This window comes from Physella acuta, unplaced genomic scaffold, assembly GCF_028476545.2.
Source record: "Physella acuta isolate Inbredline_101_S28 unplaced genomic scaffold, ASM2847654v3 ptg000398l, whole genome shotgun sequence".
NCBI classification, from domain to species: domain Eukaryota; kingdom Metazoa; phylum Mollusca; class Gastropoda; family Physidae; genus Physella; species Physella acuta.
In genome coordinates this window covers 232,928-252,572 of record NW_026731917.1, presented here as the reverse complement: position 1 = coordinate 252,572, position 19,645 = coordinate 232,928, and the positions used below count along the sequence as shown (strand labels likewise).

The following is a 19,645-nucleotide window of genomic DNA, read 5'->3' as shown; positions in this document are numbered from 1 at the left end:
GTCACTCTAGTCGCAAAACTCAAATGGTGTCGTTTGATTGGTTCACTGTGGAGATACTGACACAGCGAGGTGCGTGACACAGTTTATCCAGACGCCGGACAACTTACCTGAGTCTGAGGAAGGTATGTATTTATTTCAACTTTTGATACTCTTGGCCAGAATACAATCACCGAGCAAAAGTGTAATCAGAAATGACCGTTTTTAGTGACAGCCTTTGCTAGCTTGTAGTTCAACAGATATCCACCTGTTACTTGCATTCTCAACCATTCTAATTAATACTAATTATAGATCTAACACTGACCTAGATCTAGAACTTTTAACCAGCGGCGACTGGTGTGTCAAATCTCTTGCCCCAACCGTTTCCTCTGTTCCCATCGTGTTCCGTAGAAGAAAAGGATTGAGTTACTTAAACTTGAAGTGTTCTACTTTGATGTTCAATCCCCAACATGTATAGGATAACCAAGTCCATGTTCTGCGACAATCCCTCGGCTCACTATAACACAAAACTTCCAACACGTTCCCGTCTAACCCCACCCTCCCACTCCACTGGGGGATTGTTTTGTTGTTCTTTAGATCGAGTCATTTCTACTTCTATGAATCATCATTACAAATAATAGGTAGGCATGTCCCTACCCACATTTTCCATATAATTATATTAAAAGGACTTAACCTAAACCTGATTTAGCCTTTGGTGTGTGTAGTGTTAAATTTACCCAACTTGGAGAGCAACAGGACACATCTGCCTAAATAAATCAACTGTCTCTACTACAGGCCTGTAACCTCAGCATACAAGGTACTAAATCTAGTCTAACTCTAAGGTATACACTAGTCAGTCAAGTATTTGGCCTGCTTTTGTTGTGTTATTTCAAAGCTTGGCTCAGCAGAGACCGGATTTTAAAATAGAATGTGGGTTGTTTTTCTAGATAACATGTGTAAAAGTGCACTTTTAATGAATTAATTTTATAAACCTGTGGACTTTTGTTTGGTGTTACAGCTTGTAAGTTTACATTTTTAAAATCTTTTTACAACAAAAATTATTTTGGCAATCATTACTCTAAAGTGCTGTTTAAGATGCTTTTCTTCACAATAATTGACAATAGGTTTGCCGTTTAAGTTTTTGTTTACAATTATAAAACAATAGTTTAGTTAGGCCTACAAAAAGTTTAAAAAAAAATTAGTTTGCCTCATGTAAATTTTGACCCAACCCAACTCCATTAAATGTTGAATAACATTTTTACAGATAATGAGATAATGCCCACCATCTATTGTAAAATCTCTAGGAACGAATCATCATCCACACAATTGGTTCCACAAGAAAGATGTGATTTTTTAAAATACATTTTGGGAATCACATCACTACTGAGAGTCACATAGGGAAACACCTGGCTTTAGAGAGTCACATAGGGACACACATGGCTTTAGAGTCACATAGGGACACATCACTTTAGAGAGTCACATAGGGACACATCACTTTAGAGAGTCACATAGGGACACACATCACTTTAAAGAGTCACATAGGGACACACCTGGCTTTAGAGAGTCACATAGGAACACACATCACTTTAGAGAGTCACATAGGAACACACATCACTTTAGAGAGTCACATAGTTAGTCGTAGTTAGAGTCACATGTCACTTTAGAGAGCTCTTTGTTACACCTTCATTAAAAACACTTCAGTTTGATTATGTTTAGAAGGAAGATTTTTTAGCTAGATGTGTTTTCCTACCACTAACCCACCAGCAGATATTTAGCAGAAATAAAAATCAACATCACTAAAGGTTACAACCCTTACCCCTATGTAACAAAATAATGTATCATGTACAATATAAGCCTAAAGTATCCATACATATTTGTGTTCTATACTATGTATGTACAGGATCCCAAAGACACAGTTTTAGGGGCCTTCTTTAATGTCTGACTTAAATGGAAACATTTTTATGATGAGTAATTCTTTTAGTTTATGGTTATTTACAGGATGTCATTTACTTTCTTGTTTTATCTATAAACCTAGTCAGGATATAAAGCAGCCAGTTTAAATCTGTCTTTTGTGTATTTACAGATTTAATGGGTGTAATGTTCTTCGGTGTATTTGGATGGGTCAAAATTGTCTTGTGTTTTTGGTTGTAGAATTAGTCTAATTTTTTTTTTACCTTTAATATATTAAATCTTAATTGTATGCCCACGATTTTTTTATACCAGGCTCACTTTGTTTTTCATTTTATAAACTTTAAATCCTAAAGTTTCAAACACAATTTATAAACTACTCGAATCTGATGTTTCAGTTTCTGAAGGGAAGCAACCCATTAAGTAATGTTTAATCACCTTTCGTGGAACAGTAATGGATGTATTGTTTATCGAACGCATTCCATTTTCGTTTTCTTTTATCTCTGTAAAACATCCACAGTTCGCGCTATTTTTGGCGTAAGAATTCCCGTGATTTGTCATTTATAGGAAGGGAAATCCACACGGTGCATCCTAATGTAGGCTGTATAATAAGAATTTCTAAAAAAAAGACTTACAGTGGGAAAAAATTCCAACCATGTAAATTCGTAAATCGATATTGGTGAATACTTTATTAATATATTTTATTTGACTGGCCGTTGATAGGGCGTGGGGTTAGTCTTAATGTTTAGACACTCGTCATCGCTTACGCTAATTTTTCTGTAAAAATAATCGTCTGTCAAACATGCGATAAGAAATATATCTAATTACGGGAAAACCAGCGTTGATAATTAACGTTTTTTTCACAATTAAAAAAAAAAGTTTTCACAGAAAGTAATGTGTGTGCACTTTGTTTTCAAGTCTCGTAGTCTGAGTCATTTGTTTGTATTAACACGACGAGCATAAAACAAACATTGACATGTACATTAAAAATACCGCTGTCATGTACAAACGAAACAAGATATGTTTGGTGTGTCATTATTTTAGTCACTGAACAGTTGCGTGCTGGCTAAACCCAATGAGGCGCGGATAGACACTCTGCTTAATTAGTTTACGATAGGCTGTAAGAAAAAATGTTGGGTAATTGTTTGATCTGACCCTCGGGCTGTGTGTAAGGCAAGTTGACATTGTGCAGAATTACATATCGATTGTTGTGATCAGTGTTAGAAGCTGCAACACAACTGTGCTACTGTCTGACTTTAACAACGTTCAACTTCCTTTTGTATGTTAATTTCCCCCCGATTTGTCGTGGTTTAAAAAATCCTTTGTCGTCGTCTAACTTGTCATTGCGAGTCAGCTCTCTTGTCTGTCTCTGAGAAGTTTTTCTTTGTACAAAAAGTGGGACGTTGAGTCATTGTCCTGATCATCCCAGATGGTTATTTAACCCAGCGGAGACATAACGGTGATTGAGTGAATCAACGCTGCATTCTGCCGGTATGTTGGAATAAGGATGAACAGAATTATCCGCTCGTACCACCATCACACGACTTATCTAGCTAAATAAAAGATGGATTAATACGGCGCTACGTTCTCCCAACGGACAGGGATAACGTGGGTTAATGTCCGTGTTTTATCCCCACTGTGAGCACATGTCAGGCAGACGACAGCAGGATCAGCCCATATCGTCACGGGGTAATTGTGTTTCAGTGTAGCTTTTATTGACTCGCGGGAATTACCGCTTGTCAATCCGTCACGATACGTCCGTCATATGACTGTAAAAAATACTTCCGGTCACTTGTTCATTTAGCGCAATATGCTGGTGAGTTGAACCTTAGTTTCTTCCTATTTTTTATACCTATGGTGTGTCGTTATTTCTTATTTTTATACCTATGGTGTCATTTTTTCCTATTTGTTATACCTATGGTGTGTCGATAATTCTTCCTATTTGTTATACCTATGGTGTCTTTATTTCTTCCTATGTGTTATACCTATGATGTGTCGATATTTCTTCCAAGCCGTTATACCTATGGTGTGTCTTTATTTCTTCCAATTTTTTATACCTATGGTGTGCTCTATTTCCTCCAAAATGTTATTCTTCTGGTGAGTAGTTCATTATTTCTTCAAAGTATTTTCACTCATGTTTAATTAGTCTATATCTCAAAGTATTAGCGTGCGGGTAGATGTTTAAAACCTTTTATACTCATGTACATGAAAACCTACACGCTGTAGTATATGTAAACCTGCAAACTGTAGTACATGAAAACCTACACGCTGTAGTATATGTAAACCTGCAAAATGTAGTACATGAAAACCTACACGCTGTAGTATATGTAAACCTGCAAGCTGTAGTACATGAAAACCTACACGCTGTAGTATATGTAAACCTGCAAAATGTAGTACATGAAAACCTACACGCTGTAGTATATGTCACTTTCGTTTATTGCAGCCAATAATTGACGTAATTCCCCTTAGCTGTAACTTGTGGTGGGAATTTGGTACATACTAGAGGCATTTTACACGACGGCCGTTTGATTTTATTTCTCGTATACGAGAAGGTAGTATTGTAATCGTGCAAAAAGTCGAAATCGAGATTTTTCGAGATTTTTAGAAATCTCGATGTTTTACACCTCCCTGAGTCGGAAAAGCATAGTGTTGAAATTTTGTCCGTGGCGTTTGTCTTTTTGTGGATGTGTGTCTGTGAACAGGGTAACTTGAGTACCGTTACATCTAGGTTGATGACATTGCATATATAAGTAATGTATCAAATGTGTAGATAGGTATCAACTTTTCAGCGATTTCCGGTAACCGGAAGTGGAACATATTCTACTTTTGGTTTTTCAAAACCCTATAAATTTACTCTTTCAGATAGATGAAATTTCACATATAAAGTAAAAGATCTAATTCTCTGCCTTCTATCAAATTTTGATTAATTTCCGTTTACCGGAAGTAGTACTTTACGCTATTTCCGAATTCTCAAAAACCGCATATGAATTTATACAGTACTAATATTCTGCACTATTATACACACATTGTTAGCGCAATTCTCTTATTTTTCTACGAGATTCTATTCTAAAAAGTTTGTAATTAAAAATTGTCTATATCCCGAGTTGCGATTCCCCGTAGTGTTATATAAGTATATTCGGGATCACTCTCGCTTTACTTTGCTTTGAATCATTTGGAGCAGCGATTTTTATCAACGTTTTCTATATTTTATCGGCAACCGGCAAGTTTTTTATGATATTGTGTCCAGCTCTATGGCACATTTAATGCTACCACTGTTTAATCCCTGCATTGACTATTCCATGTTGGCACTTACTGTGCCATGTTCTGAACTCCTTGTGTCCTTAATGCCATGGAACAATCCAGCTACTTGTTTTCTTGCCTTAGGGAACGTGCACATATCTTATAAATAACTCTACCTATCACATGCCGTATGTCAAATCATACAGCCCGCAATAAACATGCCACAGTGGGCAGGAAGAAATATGGGAGCTTTGCCTCGTGTGTTAGTTTCAAGTTGTTGAAGCGCTTCTGTCGTTCAATGACGTGAGGTTAAAGCAAGTTTTGAGGATTCTGATCAAACCCAACCACACTCACGCACACGCAGGATGGATTAAGCCGCTTCTTTGTACGACGAACATCGTGGTATTTTATTATAATCCTGTCCACGTACTGTTATAATAAGGCATTCAAGTTAAATCAATTATATATATATATATATATATATATATATATATATATATATATATATATATATATATATATATATATATATATATATATATATATATATATATATATATAATGTACGTATGTATGTATGTATATATGTATATATGTATGTATATATATATATATATATATATATATATATAATGTACGTATGTATGTATGTATATATGTATATATGTATGTATATATATATATATATATATATATCTCAAGGCCTAGGCCATACCCAGTTGATTGAATAACTGTAAAGTCTGAAACATCCTTTCTTTTCCATTCCCCCCCCCCCTCTCTAACTTATTTTAGGATGCGGTCCTTGTGTTTATCTCAGTTTGTATCCGGCTAACATATGGCTGCGGTTAACATACGGTTACTCATAAAAATTCTTGCAGCCATTTTATGTTTATAAATGGCACGTGAATCGATAACGTCCTGTATGGGTTTGTTGCCGAGTTCCTGTATGACGTTAATTGTGCTGTGATGGAGACCGCCCAATCTGAACGCCGCCTGGGCCTGCACACTCCATCAGACCTATCCCTTTCAGTATCAGTGACACTGGAAGCTATCATTTCAGGAAACAAGACGATATTTTATCAGTCTATTCGCTCCTATAATTATAAATGGAACGTATCGCTATGGACTGCCAGAAAATAAAAACTGCTATTAGTTACTGCCCCTGTCGTGTGATATATATCTGTTGTATTTCTCCATGCAAATGATGCTCAAGTCACATGACCCGCGAGACAGTAAACAGATCTCGATAAAAGTTTGCAATAGGTCTGGTGCTCCATATTTAATGCAGCTTGTTTGTGTCATCTGCGTCGTCATCCACCAACCCCCTCCCCCATCCTACCCTCTGAACCTTAAAGACGCGCTAAGAACGGGTCGTGTATGAATGGGCAACTGATACCGGATTAGCAAGTCGCGGACCGGCGTAGCCTCGTTCTGCTGTGTGCTGATTTAACGAATCGCTTAATCGAGCACATCCAACTTTTCATATGTTAATCTAGCAGACTTGAGCGGCACTGAATGGAGAACAACAAACTGGTTGAACGTCTGCCCAACTCCATGTGTCTTAAATGTCATGGGACAATCCAGCAACTTGTTTTCGCCTTGGGGAGCGTGCACATATCCTATAACACTACATATTATATAACACTACGTAATAATTCTATAACACTGCATATATAAAATACATATCCTATAACACTGACTGGGGGTAGGAGCATATCGGTTTATTATCTAGAGTGGGACGCCGGTATAAATAAATGGTAGTTTTGTTGCTATTAGTCTAGAAAAAAATCATTTGGATAGATTGCAGGGTCTCTTTCGGGTAATGGGGAGGGGGGGGGGGGGTTAGCGGTGACTGGCAATTCATAGAATAAAGAATGGTTAAAGTAGGCCTATTAATTTTTTGTGTGTCCGGGGCAGGGGATTAGACTCTCTTATATTACATAACATGTTTAGGAACACTTCACAAACAAAAGTTGGCAAAACAAAAAAAAATTAAATATTGGAACAACATAATCTTAGAGATAATCTTCAAATAAAAAGTCCAGAGATACATCTTCATATAAAAATTGAAAGCATTATTTTTTTAAAAATGTGTTTCAACACAACTGGTTGAACGAAACACATTTTTTTTTTTAAAGTAAGGAATAATGCTTTCAATTTTTATATGAAGATGTATCTCTGAACTTTTTATTTGAAGATTATCTCTAAGATTATGTTGTTCCAATATTTAATTTTTGTTTTGCCAACTTTTGTTTGTGAAGTGTTCCTAAACATGTTATGTAATATAAGTGGTGGACGTCGGAAAAAAAAATTATGTTAAACAGGGGACGGAAGTATATGAAATTGTTGTACATCGTTATATAGGGTGGGCAACTAATGTCAAGCGTAGGTTTTATAATAAACGGTCCAAAAAACGTTCGCGGGCCGAAATGTTTTGGTATTTCCCTCTAATGTTGATTATACTGGTGTAATAATGAGATACAAACAAAATTTTGAACTGTTTTCCATTTTTTTATGTAAAGACCAAGATTCCAAATTCTTCCGATTTTATTTAATATTGATTTAGTTAGTAAAGTTAACAATTAGTCGTTAACTTGGCCCACTTTGATCGGTTTGCCGTGAGTTGTTTTTTCCCACGTTTTCTTTAACTTGCTTTCTCTGTTTGTTTGTCTTTCCAATCAAATCTTGCGATCGAAATTTCTGGCACTTCCCAGTTAGCTAGCGCGCTGAAATTTTCAGGGAAGCTTTCTTTTGGATGACCATTGAATATTCAATTGTTATTATTACTAAATTGATCAATGGAAACATTTTATTGAGCATTTTAGACCGCTATATAATCTATATATATAATTCTCCTCTGCTAGCCATTAGAAAAAAAACCAGCGACGCGTACCTCGCGCGCAGTGAAGCGAACGATCACATGTCGCCACAGGCTTAGGGGCAGAGAATTTAGCTTGAACCGAGTTTAAACTTACAGGAGGTAGGCCAGTTTGGGGGAGACGATATGGTCGAGTGGTTGGGCACACGATTGCTATCCCACTCGACACGGGTTCAAATCTATGTGTTCTAGTCAGTAACGTATTCAAACAACGTGTTTTTTACGAGTTGTCTTTTTACGAGTTGTCTTTTTACGAGTTGTCTTTTTACGAGTTGTCTTTTTACGAGTTGTCTTCGTTTACCCAAAAAAAGTGAAAAGATAAAATCGATAGCAAGATTTTAATGCAAACAAACAGACAAAGACTAAAAAGTAGAAAATAATAATCATTAAAAAAGTTTTAAAAAACCCACGTTTTCTGATTGAACTAAAAAGTAGAAAATAAACGCTATACATCACAATAATGCAAGCGATCACTCTACTATAAGCGATCAAAAACGTGGGGCGCCGTGATTTTCTTACAGTTTCTAATACTGTTGACTCTCTATAAGCTCCCTAATAAAAGTCAATAGTATTATCTAATCAATAGTAATATAACTTTTACTTCGGCGACCCACGTTTTTGATCGCTTATAGTAGAGTGATCGCTTGCATTATTGTGATGTATAGCGTTTATTTTCTACTTTTTAGTTCAATCAGAAAACGTGGGTTTTTTAAAACTTTTTTAATGATTATTATTTAAGCTATTGATGTTGTGAGTTCGGCAGTAACAATGTAAGTACGGCTAGGGCTTTATACTGGTCTGGTCAGACAACCGGGGGGGGGGGATATCTATCTATTTTGGTTAGGATTGATAGAGAAGATCATTATCTTCCACGACCAATTTAGCATCTCCGTTATATAAACGGAGATGCTAAATAAAGATTCTTTATTGCTGCGATTGAGCTTTATGCTTAAATCTACGGTACTCCAAACGTCTTTTCTAAAATATTTTTTTGATCTAACGTACTAACTAGATGCTACTTTTTGGATCTAACGTACTAACTAGATGCTACTTTTTGGATCTAACGTACTAACTAGATGCTACTTTTGTGAATAAAAAGGGGAAAAATCTTTAGCTTGCTGCATGATATTGGCGTAGCAATAAGTCTATTTGAAGTCTGTAGAACGCATTCTGTATCGTTGCGTTTCCCGTCTCGTTATGTAGGGACATGCACATATTGTGGTCTGTAGGCACATACTAATACTATGACATACTATGACATGCAGGGACATACTATTTCTAAAGTTTAAAAAAAAAAAGCCGTCTTGATATTTATGTATGTCTAAGAAATGATACAGTTGGTACCTACAGCGCACGGCTGTTCGTGTGTAACCAAATGTTGTGATGTTATACTAGAGATAAGGTTCGATGTGTGAATGACCCCAGTCTAACCCTCTAACGGACTTGACATGTCGATGTCAAAGGTTTGATGTGTGAATGACCCCAGTCTAACCCTCTAACTGACAGTCTAACCTGTCGTGTGAAAACAAATTCTGCTGACCAAAGCATTCTGAAATACCTGTTGGTTGATTGGTTGATTCAATTCGTCAACTGCATTACCGTTTCTCCGTTTACTGCTGCATTATTAATTCACGTAGTCACACTATCATCACCCCCTCCCACAATAGTTGGAAGCCAATTTTTAAGTTTGGTTGTCAGTACCCAGTGGTAGTTATTTAGATTAGACGTGGGTTTAAATTGTGCATTGTGTTTTTTTTTGTGTTGCTCCTACAGAGCCAGTGGGTTTGGTTTAGTGGCGTGAATAGTACCATTCATACTTAGCTGCGCTAGGGGCAGATAATGTAGTCGTGTGTGTCCGGGTGGTGGCGACGCGCAGTTTTACTGCACCTACACATTTGTTTGCCAAATAAGGTCATGGGGCAGCCGCTATGACTAGCTGCTACACACCTGCACGCCGTAGATTCTCCCGGAGTTAACTTTGTCACAGTTATGTACCTTGGTTAATGACGCTTCAATACACTATCATTAAACAGGGAAGCCACCCCTCTCGCACCGTTACTGTCACACCTTGTTGTTCAACCACCACCTAATAGATTCTACAAATAGAAGAACAGTGACTAACTTCAGGATGAAATATCGCATGAATATTCCAGCTGTCTTAATAAGGCATACACACCACGAAAGTGATAAATCTCCTGGATATTCCCATTGTCTAACTTACTCCCTACATTACATGGTAAAACAGCTGAATATTTCCGTTGTTTTAAATGTAGATATTCCACAGCAAAAACACGCTATAGGAAGTTCCCATGTTTTTTGTACATTCATATTCTTTTTTTATCAATGTTCCTTGTACATCAATGTTTCTTCTACACCATTGTCTCTTTAACATCAATACAGGTATGGTTCTTGTCATATCATTATGTGGTTGATACATCAATGTGGTTCTCATACTCTGCATCAACTATCTTAACATTTTTATTTTCATTAAAGCCATACACTAGTCTTTCTCCTTTTTTAAATGTTTATTGCTATGTAATTTTAAACTAATACTTAAATGTATTTTTTTCCTCTGACAGACACATCTTAAGTGGGCAAGGACCTGGGTAATGTCAGAGTTGTGATACTGATCATCATGCAGCACACTGTCACATTAGTTTTATTTTTCATCCAATTGTTTATTAGGTCATCACTTTCACAGTCATCTGATGGTAAGTGTTTATCTAGTTCTAAAACTCTTAAATCACACTTTTAATTTATGTTTTCCTAACATTTATTAGTCTTTTTTTTTTACCAATACATTATGATCATTTATGTATAAACTTTTTTGCAGTTAATTTAAGAATGAATTTTTTTTTTTTAACACTCTCTGTACAATTGTGTATCTTTTTCTTACAGTACGTAATTGTGTATATTTTTTCCAGTTCTTCAGTGCATGTTTGTTTTTTCTTGCAGTACGTAATTGTGTATATTTTCTTCAGTTCTTCAGTGCATGTTTATCTTTTTTCTTGCAGTACGTAATTGTGTATATTTTCTTCAGTTCTTCAGTGCATGTTTATCTTTTTTCTTGCAGTACGTAATTGTGTATATTTTTTTCAGTTCTTCAGTGCATGTTTATCTTTTTTCTTGCAGTACGTAATTGTGTATATTTTCTTCAGTTCTTCAGTGCATGTTTATCTTTTTTCTTGCAGTACGTAATTGTGTATATTTTCTTCAGTTCTTCAGTGCATGTTTATCTTTTTTCTTGCAGTACGTAATTGTGTATATTTTTCTTCAGTACATGTTTATCTTTTTTCTTGCAGTACGTAATTGTGTATATTTTTCTTCAGTACATGTTTATCTTTTTTCTTGCAGTACGTAAACCACCAGATATCACTAGTCCAGAAGCTCCAAAAGTTTTTTATTCAACCACAAGCAAATTCAGTGTGCCATGTGTGGCTTCAGGGACACCAGTCATTAAGTATGTTGATTCAAGTCAATTGAACCATTATTAAGTATATGTTGGTTTGATTCATCTGAACCATATAAATAAGTATGTTTGAGTTGCATCTGAACCAGTAATTAAGTATGTTGATTAAATTCATCTGAATTAGTTATTATATATGTTTGATTGAGTTCATGAATGTATCAAACAATTTCTTTTAAATTGTCTCAGCAGTTACTTGAAGTACTAAATCTGATGGAATGTATCAATTTCTTTTAAATTGACTCAGCAGCCGAAGTACTAAATCTGATGGAATGTATCAAACAATGTCTTTTAAATTGTCTCAGTAGTTGAAGTACTAAATCTGATGGAATGTATCAACTAATTGCTTTTAAATTGACTCAGCAGTTGAAGTACTAAATCTGATGGAATGTATCAAACAATGTCTTCCAGGTATAGCTGGTTTCAAGTTGGCCGTGACACAGATATAACAACAGATTCCTCTCAGCCAGTCTATGTTGACAGTGCTACAGGAACTCTTCAATTAGCTGATTTCACAGAAAGAGAAGAAGGCACTTTCATCTGCAAGGCATCAAATGAGTTCAATGAGGGAAAGATAAAAGCTGTTAGTTTTTCTCCCCCAGTCACAGTGTACCGTTCAAGTAGGTTCAAATTTGTGTCATACGTTTTAAAAACTTGTGCTAATTGGCTAATTAATTAAGTACTTTGACTTTCCCAAAGTGACCTAACTTGTATATTTTTCCACTTCAATCAGGAGCTGATGACTTTTCTGATGAGGAAAAAACTTTAACAGCCACAGCCAATTCTTATCAAGTGTTGTTGTGTGATAAGAAAGGAGATATTGTTGGAAGCACAATTACTTTTAATTGGTACATTGGTAGAGATACTAAAGAAGTGAATAAAGATAATGGCCGCCTTTTCATTGATCATGAGGGTAAGTTAAATGCAAAAGTTTTAGTAATCTTAGAAGTTTAAAAAAATCTTTTTAGCATTGAGGGTAAATTTCAGTTTGGATATTTTTTTAAACTAGTGATTTCAATATAACATAACATTTTATTCTTAGGCAATCTTCACTTCACCTATGTGAAAACGACAGACACAAATTTAGTAGAAGGCTACAAGTGTGGTGTTTCAATAGAAGGCCTTTCTTTGATCCGACTAAGTGCCAACAAGAAATTTTTAAAAGTCATTTCTGAACCAAGTAAGTTTTATACCTTATTAATTTCTAGCATATTTCTTGCTCAGATAAAAATAAGAGACTATTTTCTGAAGATTTATTCAATATAATGTATACTTAAAATTAATTTTAAATAAAAATATTGTTTCTTAAAGTAATTTTAAATTAAAATATTGTGTCTTAAAGTAATTTTAAATAAAAATATTGTTTCTTAAAGTAATTTTAAATAAAAATATTGTTTCTTAAAGTAATTTTAAATAAAAATATTGTTTCTTAAAGTAATTTTAAATAAAAATATTGTTTCTTAAAGTAATTTTAAATAAAAATATTGTTTCTTAAAGTAATTTTAAATAAAAATATTGTTTCTTAAAGTAATTGAGTGAAATGTTCTCAGACCCGCAGCAAATAGCCCCCCAACGTATGTACAGTAACAGTCCAGTAAAAGTTAAACTCTACCTCTCTGCCAAGCTGGAATGCATGTTTTCTGGATTGTAAGTATTCTTCTAAAAATTACTTTAGTAACAAAAGTAGTAATTCTGTAAATTACTTTACATTTTTTAAAACTATATTTATTAATTCAATTCCACACGTATCTAGTGATCCACAAAGTCAGAATCTTCCACTCATCAAGTGGTACTTTGACAATGGAACTCAGATTCAGACTACAGCTAAATTTGGGTTTGCTCATGAAAATCGTGTCTTGACAATAGACAGAGTTGCAGAAGATGATGAAAAGGTGTACACGTGTGAAGCAAGCAATGGTGCTGGTACATCAAAAAAAGAAGATGTGTTTTTAAACGTCACTGGTAAAGTATTTTATTCTTCCATTTACTTTTACAAAATGATGTCAGTTTGTCAATATACTCCATTTCTGTTTGAATAACTTAAGATTTGTAGTGTTACAAACCATTAATAAAAAATATAATCTTGACACCATTCATCAAGATTTCAAACATTTTAATATAGATTTGTTCTTTCCTAAGGTCCACAATTCATCAAGATTTCAAACATTTTAATATATATTTGTTCTTTCCTAAGGTCCACCAATGTTTGTTGCTGGTGGCTCACCTAGTGATATAATTGTTCCGGAAGGAAAAGATGCGGTTTTTAACTGTAATGCAAAATCAGTTCAGTCAGAACAGCAACCAGGAGAACCCATTTGGTATATCAATGGCATACGTAGAGGTTCACATACAGGTGGGTACTTGGGTAGGAATGGGAAAATAGTTTTTCTCTATGTCCATCATTTCTTGTTTATATATAGATCTACATCTGTATTATTTGATTTCCATTTTTTAACAAAAGGTTTGAATTAAAACATAAATTTTCATTTAGATCCAAACAAATATGTGGCATCAGATGGCTACAGAAAGCTAACAGTAAAAAATGTGAAGAAAGATACAGATATTCTCTGCTTGCAGTGTTACGTTGAAAACTCTGAAGGAGGGATCTGGGGGGATGGATGTTTAACAGTTATCTGTAAGTCGTAATCTTTTCTGTATCTCTCTGAAAGGATGTAAATTGATTATAATCTTTTCTTTTGCTTGCTGTAAGAATGTAAGGTGTAATCTTTTCTTTATAAGAATGTAAGTTGTAGTCTTTTCTTTATGAGAATGTAAGTTGTAATCTTTTCTTTATAAGAATGTAAGGTGTAATCTTTTCTTTATAAGAATGTAAGGTGTAATCTTTTCTGTATCTGTCAGTAAGGATGTAAGTTGATTATAATCTTTACTTTTGCTTGCTGTAAGAATGTAAGGTGATATCTTTTCTTTATAAGAATGTAAGTTGTAATCTTTTCTTGAGCTGGCTGTAAAAATATCATTTATCAGTCAAAAAATAGTTTACATAATAACACATTTATGCTCTGTATTTTTATGCTACTCTCTAAGTTTTTTTTTTTTAATGTTTCAATTCTCTGTGCATTTCTTTTGGATTACAAATTGTAAATTTTGTCTAGTGCCAATCAAAGTTATACAACAGCCAGTGACACCACAAGAAATAGAGCATGGAGATGTTATTGACCTTGCTGTAACTGCAACAACTGACCCTTCAATGACCCTCAAACAGAAGTGGGTTATTTTAATGTTAAGATTAAAAATATATTTTTAAATCTCTGACAACAATTATTCTTAAATATTACATTACATAGTTTTGTTAAGAATTATAGAGATATTTTATTTCTGTTGTATCAAATAGTTAATTAAACCTTTAAAAATTTCAGTTAGCCACAGACAGGAATTCTGCTCTAGGAAATTATATGTACTTTGTTTGGGTCAAGTCAGCTTAGGAATAGTAGCAATATGATTGACTAAGTCAAGTGGTGAAATCAAGATAGTAGCAATATGATTAAGTCAAGTGGTGAAATAGGGATAGTAGCAATATGATTGACTCAATCGATTAAATCAGCTCAGCTCTCTTTAATTATATAATAATAAAATTATATTTGTTAGAAAAAAAAAACAACCTTTAAAATGTAGTGATTTACTTACAGATGGGAACACAATGGTACAGTGTATGATAACCTGGAACAGATACCTTTTGTCAAACAAAGGGCCATCAACACTAGTGAGCTGTCAGAAGACCAGTTCAAGGAAGTTGGGGGGCTATACAGAGTCACTTTGTATCATTCACATGACTCAAAAATAATAGACATTAACGTGATAACCAAGTTTAAACCTGTTGTTACTGTCCCTGGTAAGTGTGTGACATCAAGCTTACTTTAGTGAGATTTGTTTTATTGAGAACATCAAGCTTACTTTAGTGAGATTTGTTTTATTGAGAACATCAAGCTTACTTTAGTGAGATAAGATTGTTTTATTGAACATCAAGCTTACTTTAAACATTTTAGTGAGATAAAATTAATTTATTAAGAACATCAAGCTTACCATTAAGCTTAGACATTGCATTTTAAATCTTTTTGTAATTGCTCCATTAATGTAAGATAATTTTCAAACTATAAAATGAATGAGAATGTATTGGTTTACAAGCATATTTTCAACTACCTAACTCAAGTGTTACCATATTTTACCCTCCAGTACCAGTAGTTGCTGAGGCTGGATTTGACATGTGGATCATTGGTTTAATCATTGGAATAATTTTCCTCATCATCGTCATTATTATTATTATTTGTGTGGTCTGTAGAAAGAAGCAAGAAGGTGACTACAATGGTAAGTTTTATTAAAATACACATTTTCTTTTATGGATTTTTCATATCTGCAATTTAAAAAATCTTAACTCAAGTCCTTAGCTAGTGAGAATGAAACATCTAAGCTATTACAGAAAGTTATCATTAATATTATTCTTTGTTTCCATACTAGTTAAAGTGTTACACCATTGTACAACACTATTGGTCACCGAGTTTTCAGTGTTATAAGGTTTTATAATATATGTGTTAGGGGATCATCTTCCTTCTTCAGCTTTGTTATGGCCTGTAGAATTCTCAACTTTGCAGCATTACACAGTGCTAAGTTAAAATAATATTACAGTTTATTCATATATATGCATACATCAAACTATTCCTATCTCTACTCTAACTCCAACATTATACTGTGTCCTACTCCCTAGACTGACCAACTACGCTATCTTTTTCCAACTGTGCTAACTCTGACCAACTCCTAACACTTGGTCAGCTGAACTTCAATTATGTCTGACCCTCTAGCCATTCTTTGTCCTATATTTGTATATTGCCTAACTTTGTGTCATAAGTCCCTCATGCTTAAATTATTCCAAACCTTTCTTGTCATAACCTTAAAAGTTTTTTCCTAGCATGATCAATGATGTTTTATTTCTGAAGGTATTAGATAATTAACAAAGCAATATGTACCCATTTAAACAATCAACTAGGCTGAAACTTTTATCCCATCTGTAGTGAAGCAAACAACTTAGTGTTAATGGCATTTACAAAAATGTAACATAATAACTTTCTATTTTGTTGTGAGTTTTAATTTGTTTTGAAAAATTGTTAACATTTTATTTTTCAATTATCTTTTTAGTTGACAAGAAAGAAACCGGTGCTGGTTTAGACCCAGAAAAAGAGTTGAAAGACAAAGGTTTTAATGACTACTCCAGACCGTAAGTAACCAAAACTTATTTCCAAGTAATATGGCTCAACATTAATATTGGAACAGAAATGGCTCATGTGATCTCTCCTACTACAAAATGCATATTGTACTTTGGCATGATCTAACTCAGTAGCTTTAGTTGATAAATCATGTTGTATTTGATGTGATCTATCCAAGTAGCTTCAGTTGATAAATCATGTTGTATTTGGTGTGATCTACCCAAGTAGCTTTAGTTGATAAATCATGTTGTATTTGATGTGATCTATCCAAGTAGCTTTAGTTGATAAATCATGTTGTATTTGATGTGATCTATCCAAGTAGCTTTAGTTGATAAATCATGTATTTGATCTATCCAAGTAGCTTTAGTTGATAAATCATGTTGTATTTCTGCAGCCTCCATGATGATTATGAGTTCCCTGACAAAAAGCCACGGGTGGACTTAGAGTATGATGATGTTCCAATGGTGGGAGAAGATGAAAGTCTGGGTTCTTATGGAGATGAAGATGATACCCATTTTAATGAAGATGGATCATTTATTGGAATTTATCAGAAAAAAGAGGGACAACGTCAAAAGACAAATGAGTCTAAAATATGAAGTTTTCAGACATTATTATAGAAATGTTATAGGTGAAATTTTTACAGAAATCTAAAATATTGAATACTTATATAAGTCACTGATATCTTATACTGGTAACAGTTCTAACATATCTAAAGGTCAAATTTTGCTCACTTTTTGAGAAGTTTAAGAAAAATTAATTTTCATTTCTCTTTTTTTTTGGTTTTTAAATGCTAACAAAATTTAAAATTTTAATACATTGTGGTTAGATAAATCTTGATTACGATTTTATTCTATTTTTATAATTTGTTTTATTAAACATTTATTCTGGCCTAGTTTTGACTGCTATAAATAGAACCTTTTGTTTGTATAGTACCAACAAAATGTATTTTTAATGATTATTATCCTTGTAAGTTTTAAGGCTTTTGTTTTTCATTCAGCTCTAATCCTTGGGTCAATAATACTAAGACTTGTTCTCATCTCCCATAATATTTCATTAGGGATAAATGTTGGGCTTGTAAATAAAGGTGTCTATTACTTGAGTGTGTTAATTGTTCATCCACTTACCTACAATCGCAGTTCTATATTTAATACAACATTCCAGTAAAGTTTGTCATACATTTTTTAAAGCATGTAATCATTGGGGTTGTTTTTTTGTTTTTTCTAAAATATAACTACTTGATTGATTCTTCTGTGAAAATTAGGTAAAATTGTTTTCTTTTTTAAAATTTTCTATTTTAAAAACCAAAATAAAAAAATTCTTTTGTAAAAATTTAAAAAATCTTTTATTGTTAGATAGTACTCAGTAATGCGATAAGTATGGTAAGACAGCTGCACTTTATATCCAGACTAGGAACAAGTTCATTCATTTAATTATATTGTTAAAACAATTGAATAACAATGTTTTTTTTTACTTGACTATGCAGCTGAACCTATTAGTTGCAATTGTTATTTTGTCCACATGAAAGAAAGATTATGATTACAGTAACAGTGAAATTCAGACTAAAAAAAATACTTTTTAAAATTAGTTTTTGAATTGTGGATTAATAAAACATAAAAGTTTACCTATATATTTATGATGTAATGCACCAGAAACTTATTTTTTTTAAAATTGTTGAATCATAATATATTGTTAAAACTCCCAAAGATTATTCTTTTAAAAAGCCTGCAAAATCAATTGCTACATGACTTTAAAGTATTCAAATATTTTCATAGTTTAATTTTAACTTCAGATGAATGTGTTTGTTAGATAGAAAGTAGGTGCAAAAGTTAAGAATGTTCCATTATGTTTTTCTGTACATTTATATATATATAGACAATTTATCATGAAAATTTAGCTATTTTGGGAAAATCTCCCTTATATATGTATGTCATTCTAGGTCACTTTACAACCTAGTTGACAGTTCTGGCAAGTCAAGTCTAATTGTAGGCCCTCCATGTATATAGAGTATATTTTATTTGTTTTTTTTTTTGTCAACTTTTCTACATACATGTGTGAAAGGTGTTAGACTGGCTTGCCATAGGTTGTTTTTATAAAACGTTTTTTTTTTTCTAATTTATATCCATGATTTGTAGTATGTAGAGAATAGCAACAATTTTATCAGACATGAATATACATGTACAGCAAACCAATATTTTGATATATGAATGTACCTTGCTTAGTTTTAATCTTGTACTGTTACTTGCTTTATCATATTAATCTACCGACTGAATCCATTTCTAATTGATGTTACTTAAAATTAAATTGATTTGTTAAAAATTATACTTATTTATCAAGGCACATTAGCTTTTATTTGAAAAGCTAGAACATTATTTTTTAGTTTAGAAATAGCAATTTTTACCATGTGGCTTTACATTTCTTAAGTATGTGAAATAGCTTATGAATTATTATCCATAGACGTCAATAGATGTTAATTTTCTAAAAGTGAATGACAGATTTCTCATTTTCTGCTTCATTAATCACCTGATTTCTGTGTTGTTTTTGTCTACTGGAGGCAACCTTAGCACATGTTTTGCCATATTTTTCTAGCAATAAAAGCTTTATACAAAAATAATTTTTCTGTAGCTTGCTGGGTTATTTTAAACAGCTGATGTTACAGTCCAACCAAAACTGTGTGCTGGTAATTAAACCAGTCTATCTAAAGCAGGCAACAAACCAGTCTATCTAAAGCAGACAAACCAGTCTATCTAAAGCAGACAGACCAGTCTATCTAAAGCAGACAAACCAGTCTATCTAAAGCAGACAAACCAGTCTATCTAAAGCAGACAACAAACCAGTCTATCTAAAGCAGACAAACCAGTCTATCTAAAGCAGACAACAGACCAGTCTATCTAAAGCAGACAAACCAGTCTATCTAAAGCAGACAAACAAACCAGTCTATCTAAAGCAGACAATAAACCAGTC

At 33.5% G+C, this 19,645-nt stretch overlaps 1 protein-coding gene across 4 annotated transcripts; it reads left to right on the top strand.

The window, feature by feature from the left end:
• Positions 1-19,295, top strand: LOC131942297 (neuroglian). Of its 4 annotated transcripts, none has more exons than XM_059302092.1 (15): positions 1-122; positions 10,582-10,713; positions 11,357-11,462; positions 11,880-12,088; positions 12,202-12,381; positions 12,511-12,648; positions 13,019-13,115; positions 13,222-13,430; positions 13,663-13,821; positions 13,960-14,103; positions 14,582-14,693; positions 15,116-15,318; positions 15,660-15,791; positions 16,617-16,695; positions 17,079-19,295. In XM_059302092.1, exons 2-15 carry the CDS (start codon positions 10,638-10,640, stop codon positions 17,278-17,280), a joined length of 2,046 nt encoding a protein of 681 aa, XP_059158075.1. In that variant the 5' UTR covers positions 1-122; positions 10,582-10,637; the 3' UTR covers positions 17,281-19,295. The 4 variants fall into 4 exon arrangements, with proteins under 4 accessions (XP_059158075.1, XP_059158078.1, XP_059158076.1 ...); XM_059302095.1 differs by lacking the exon at positions 1-122 and adding an exon at positions 643-793; XM_059302093.1 differs by lacking the exon at positions 1-122 and adding an exon at positions 856-997.
• The last annotated feature ends 350 nt before the right edge of the window (positions 19,296-19,645 follow it).

Excerpts from the sequence above, each read along its gene's own strand:
- LOC131942297 (XM_059302092.1), top strand. The coding sequence starts at position 10,638 with ATGCAGCACACTGTCACATTAGTTTTATTTTTCATCCAATTGTTTATT. Across the intron at positions 12,649-13,018 it reads AAAAGTCATTTCTGAACCAA|ACCCGCAGCAAATAGCCCCC; the intron begins GTAAGTTTTATA and ends AAATGTTCTCAG. Across the intron at positions 16,696-17,078 it reads TTTAATGACTACTCCAGACC|CCTCCATGATGATTATGAGT; the intron begins GTAAGTAACCAA and ends GTATTTCTGCAG.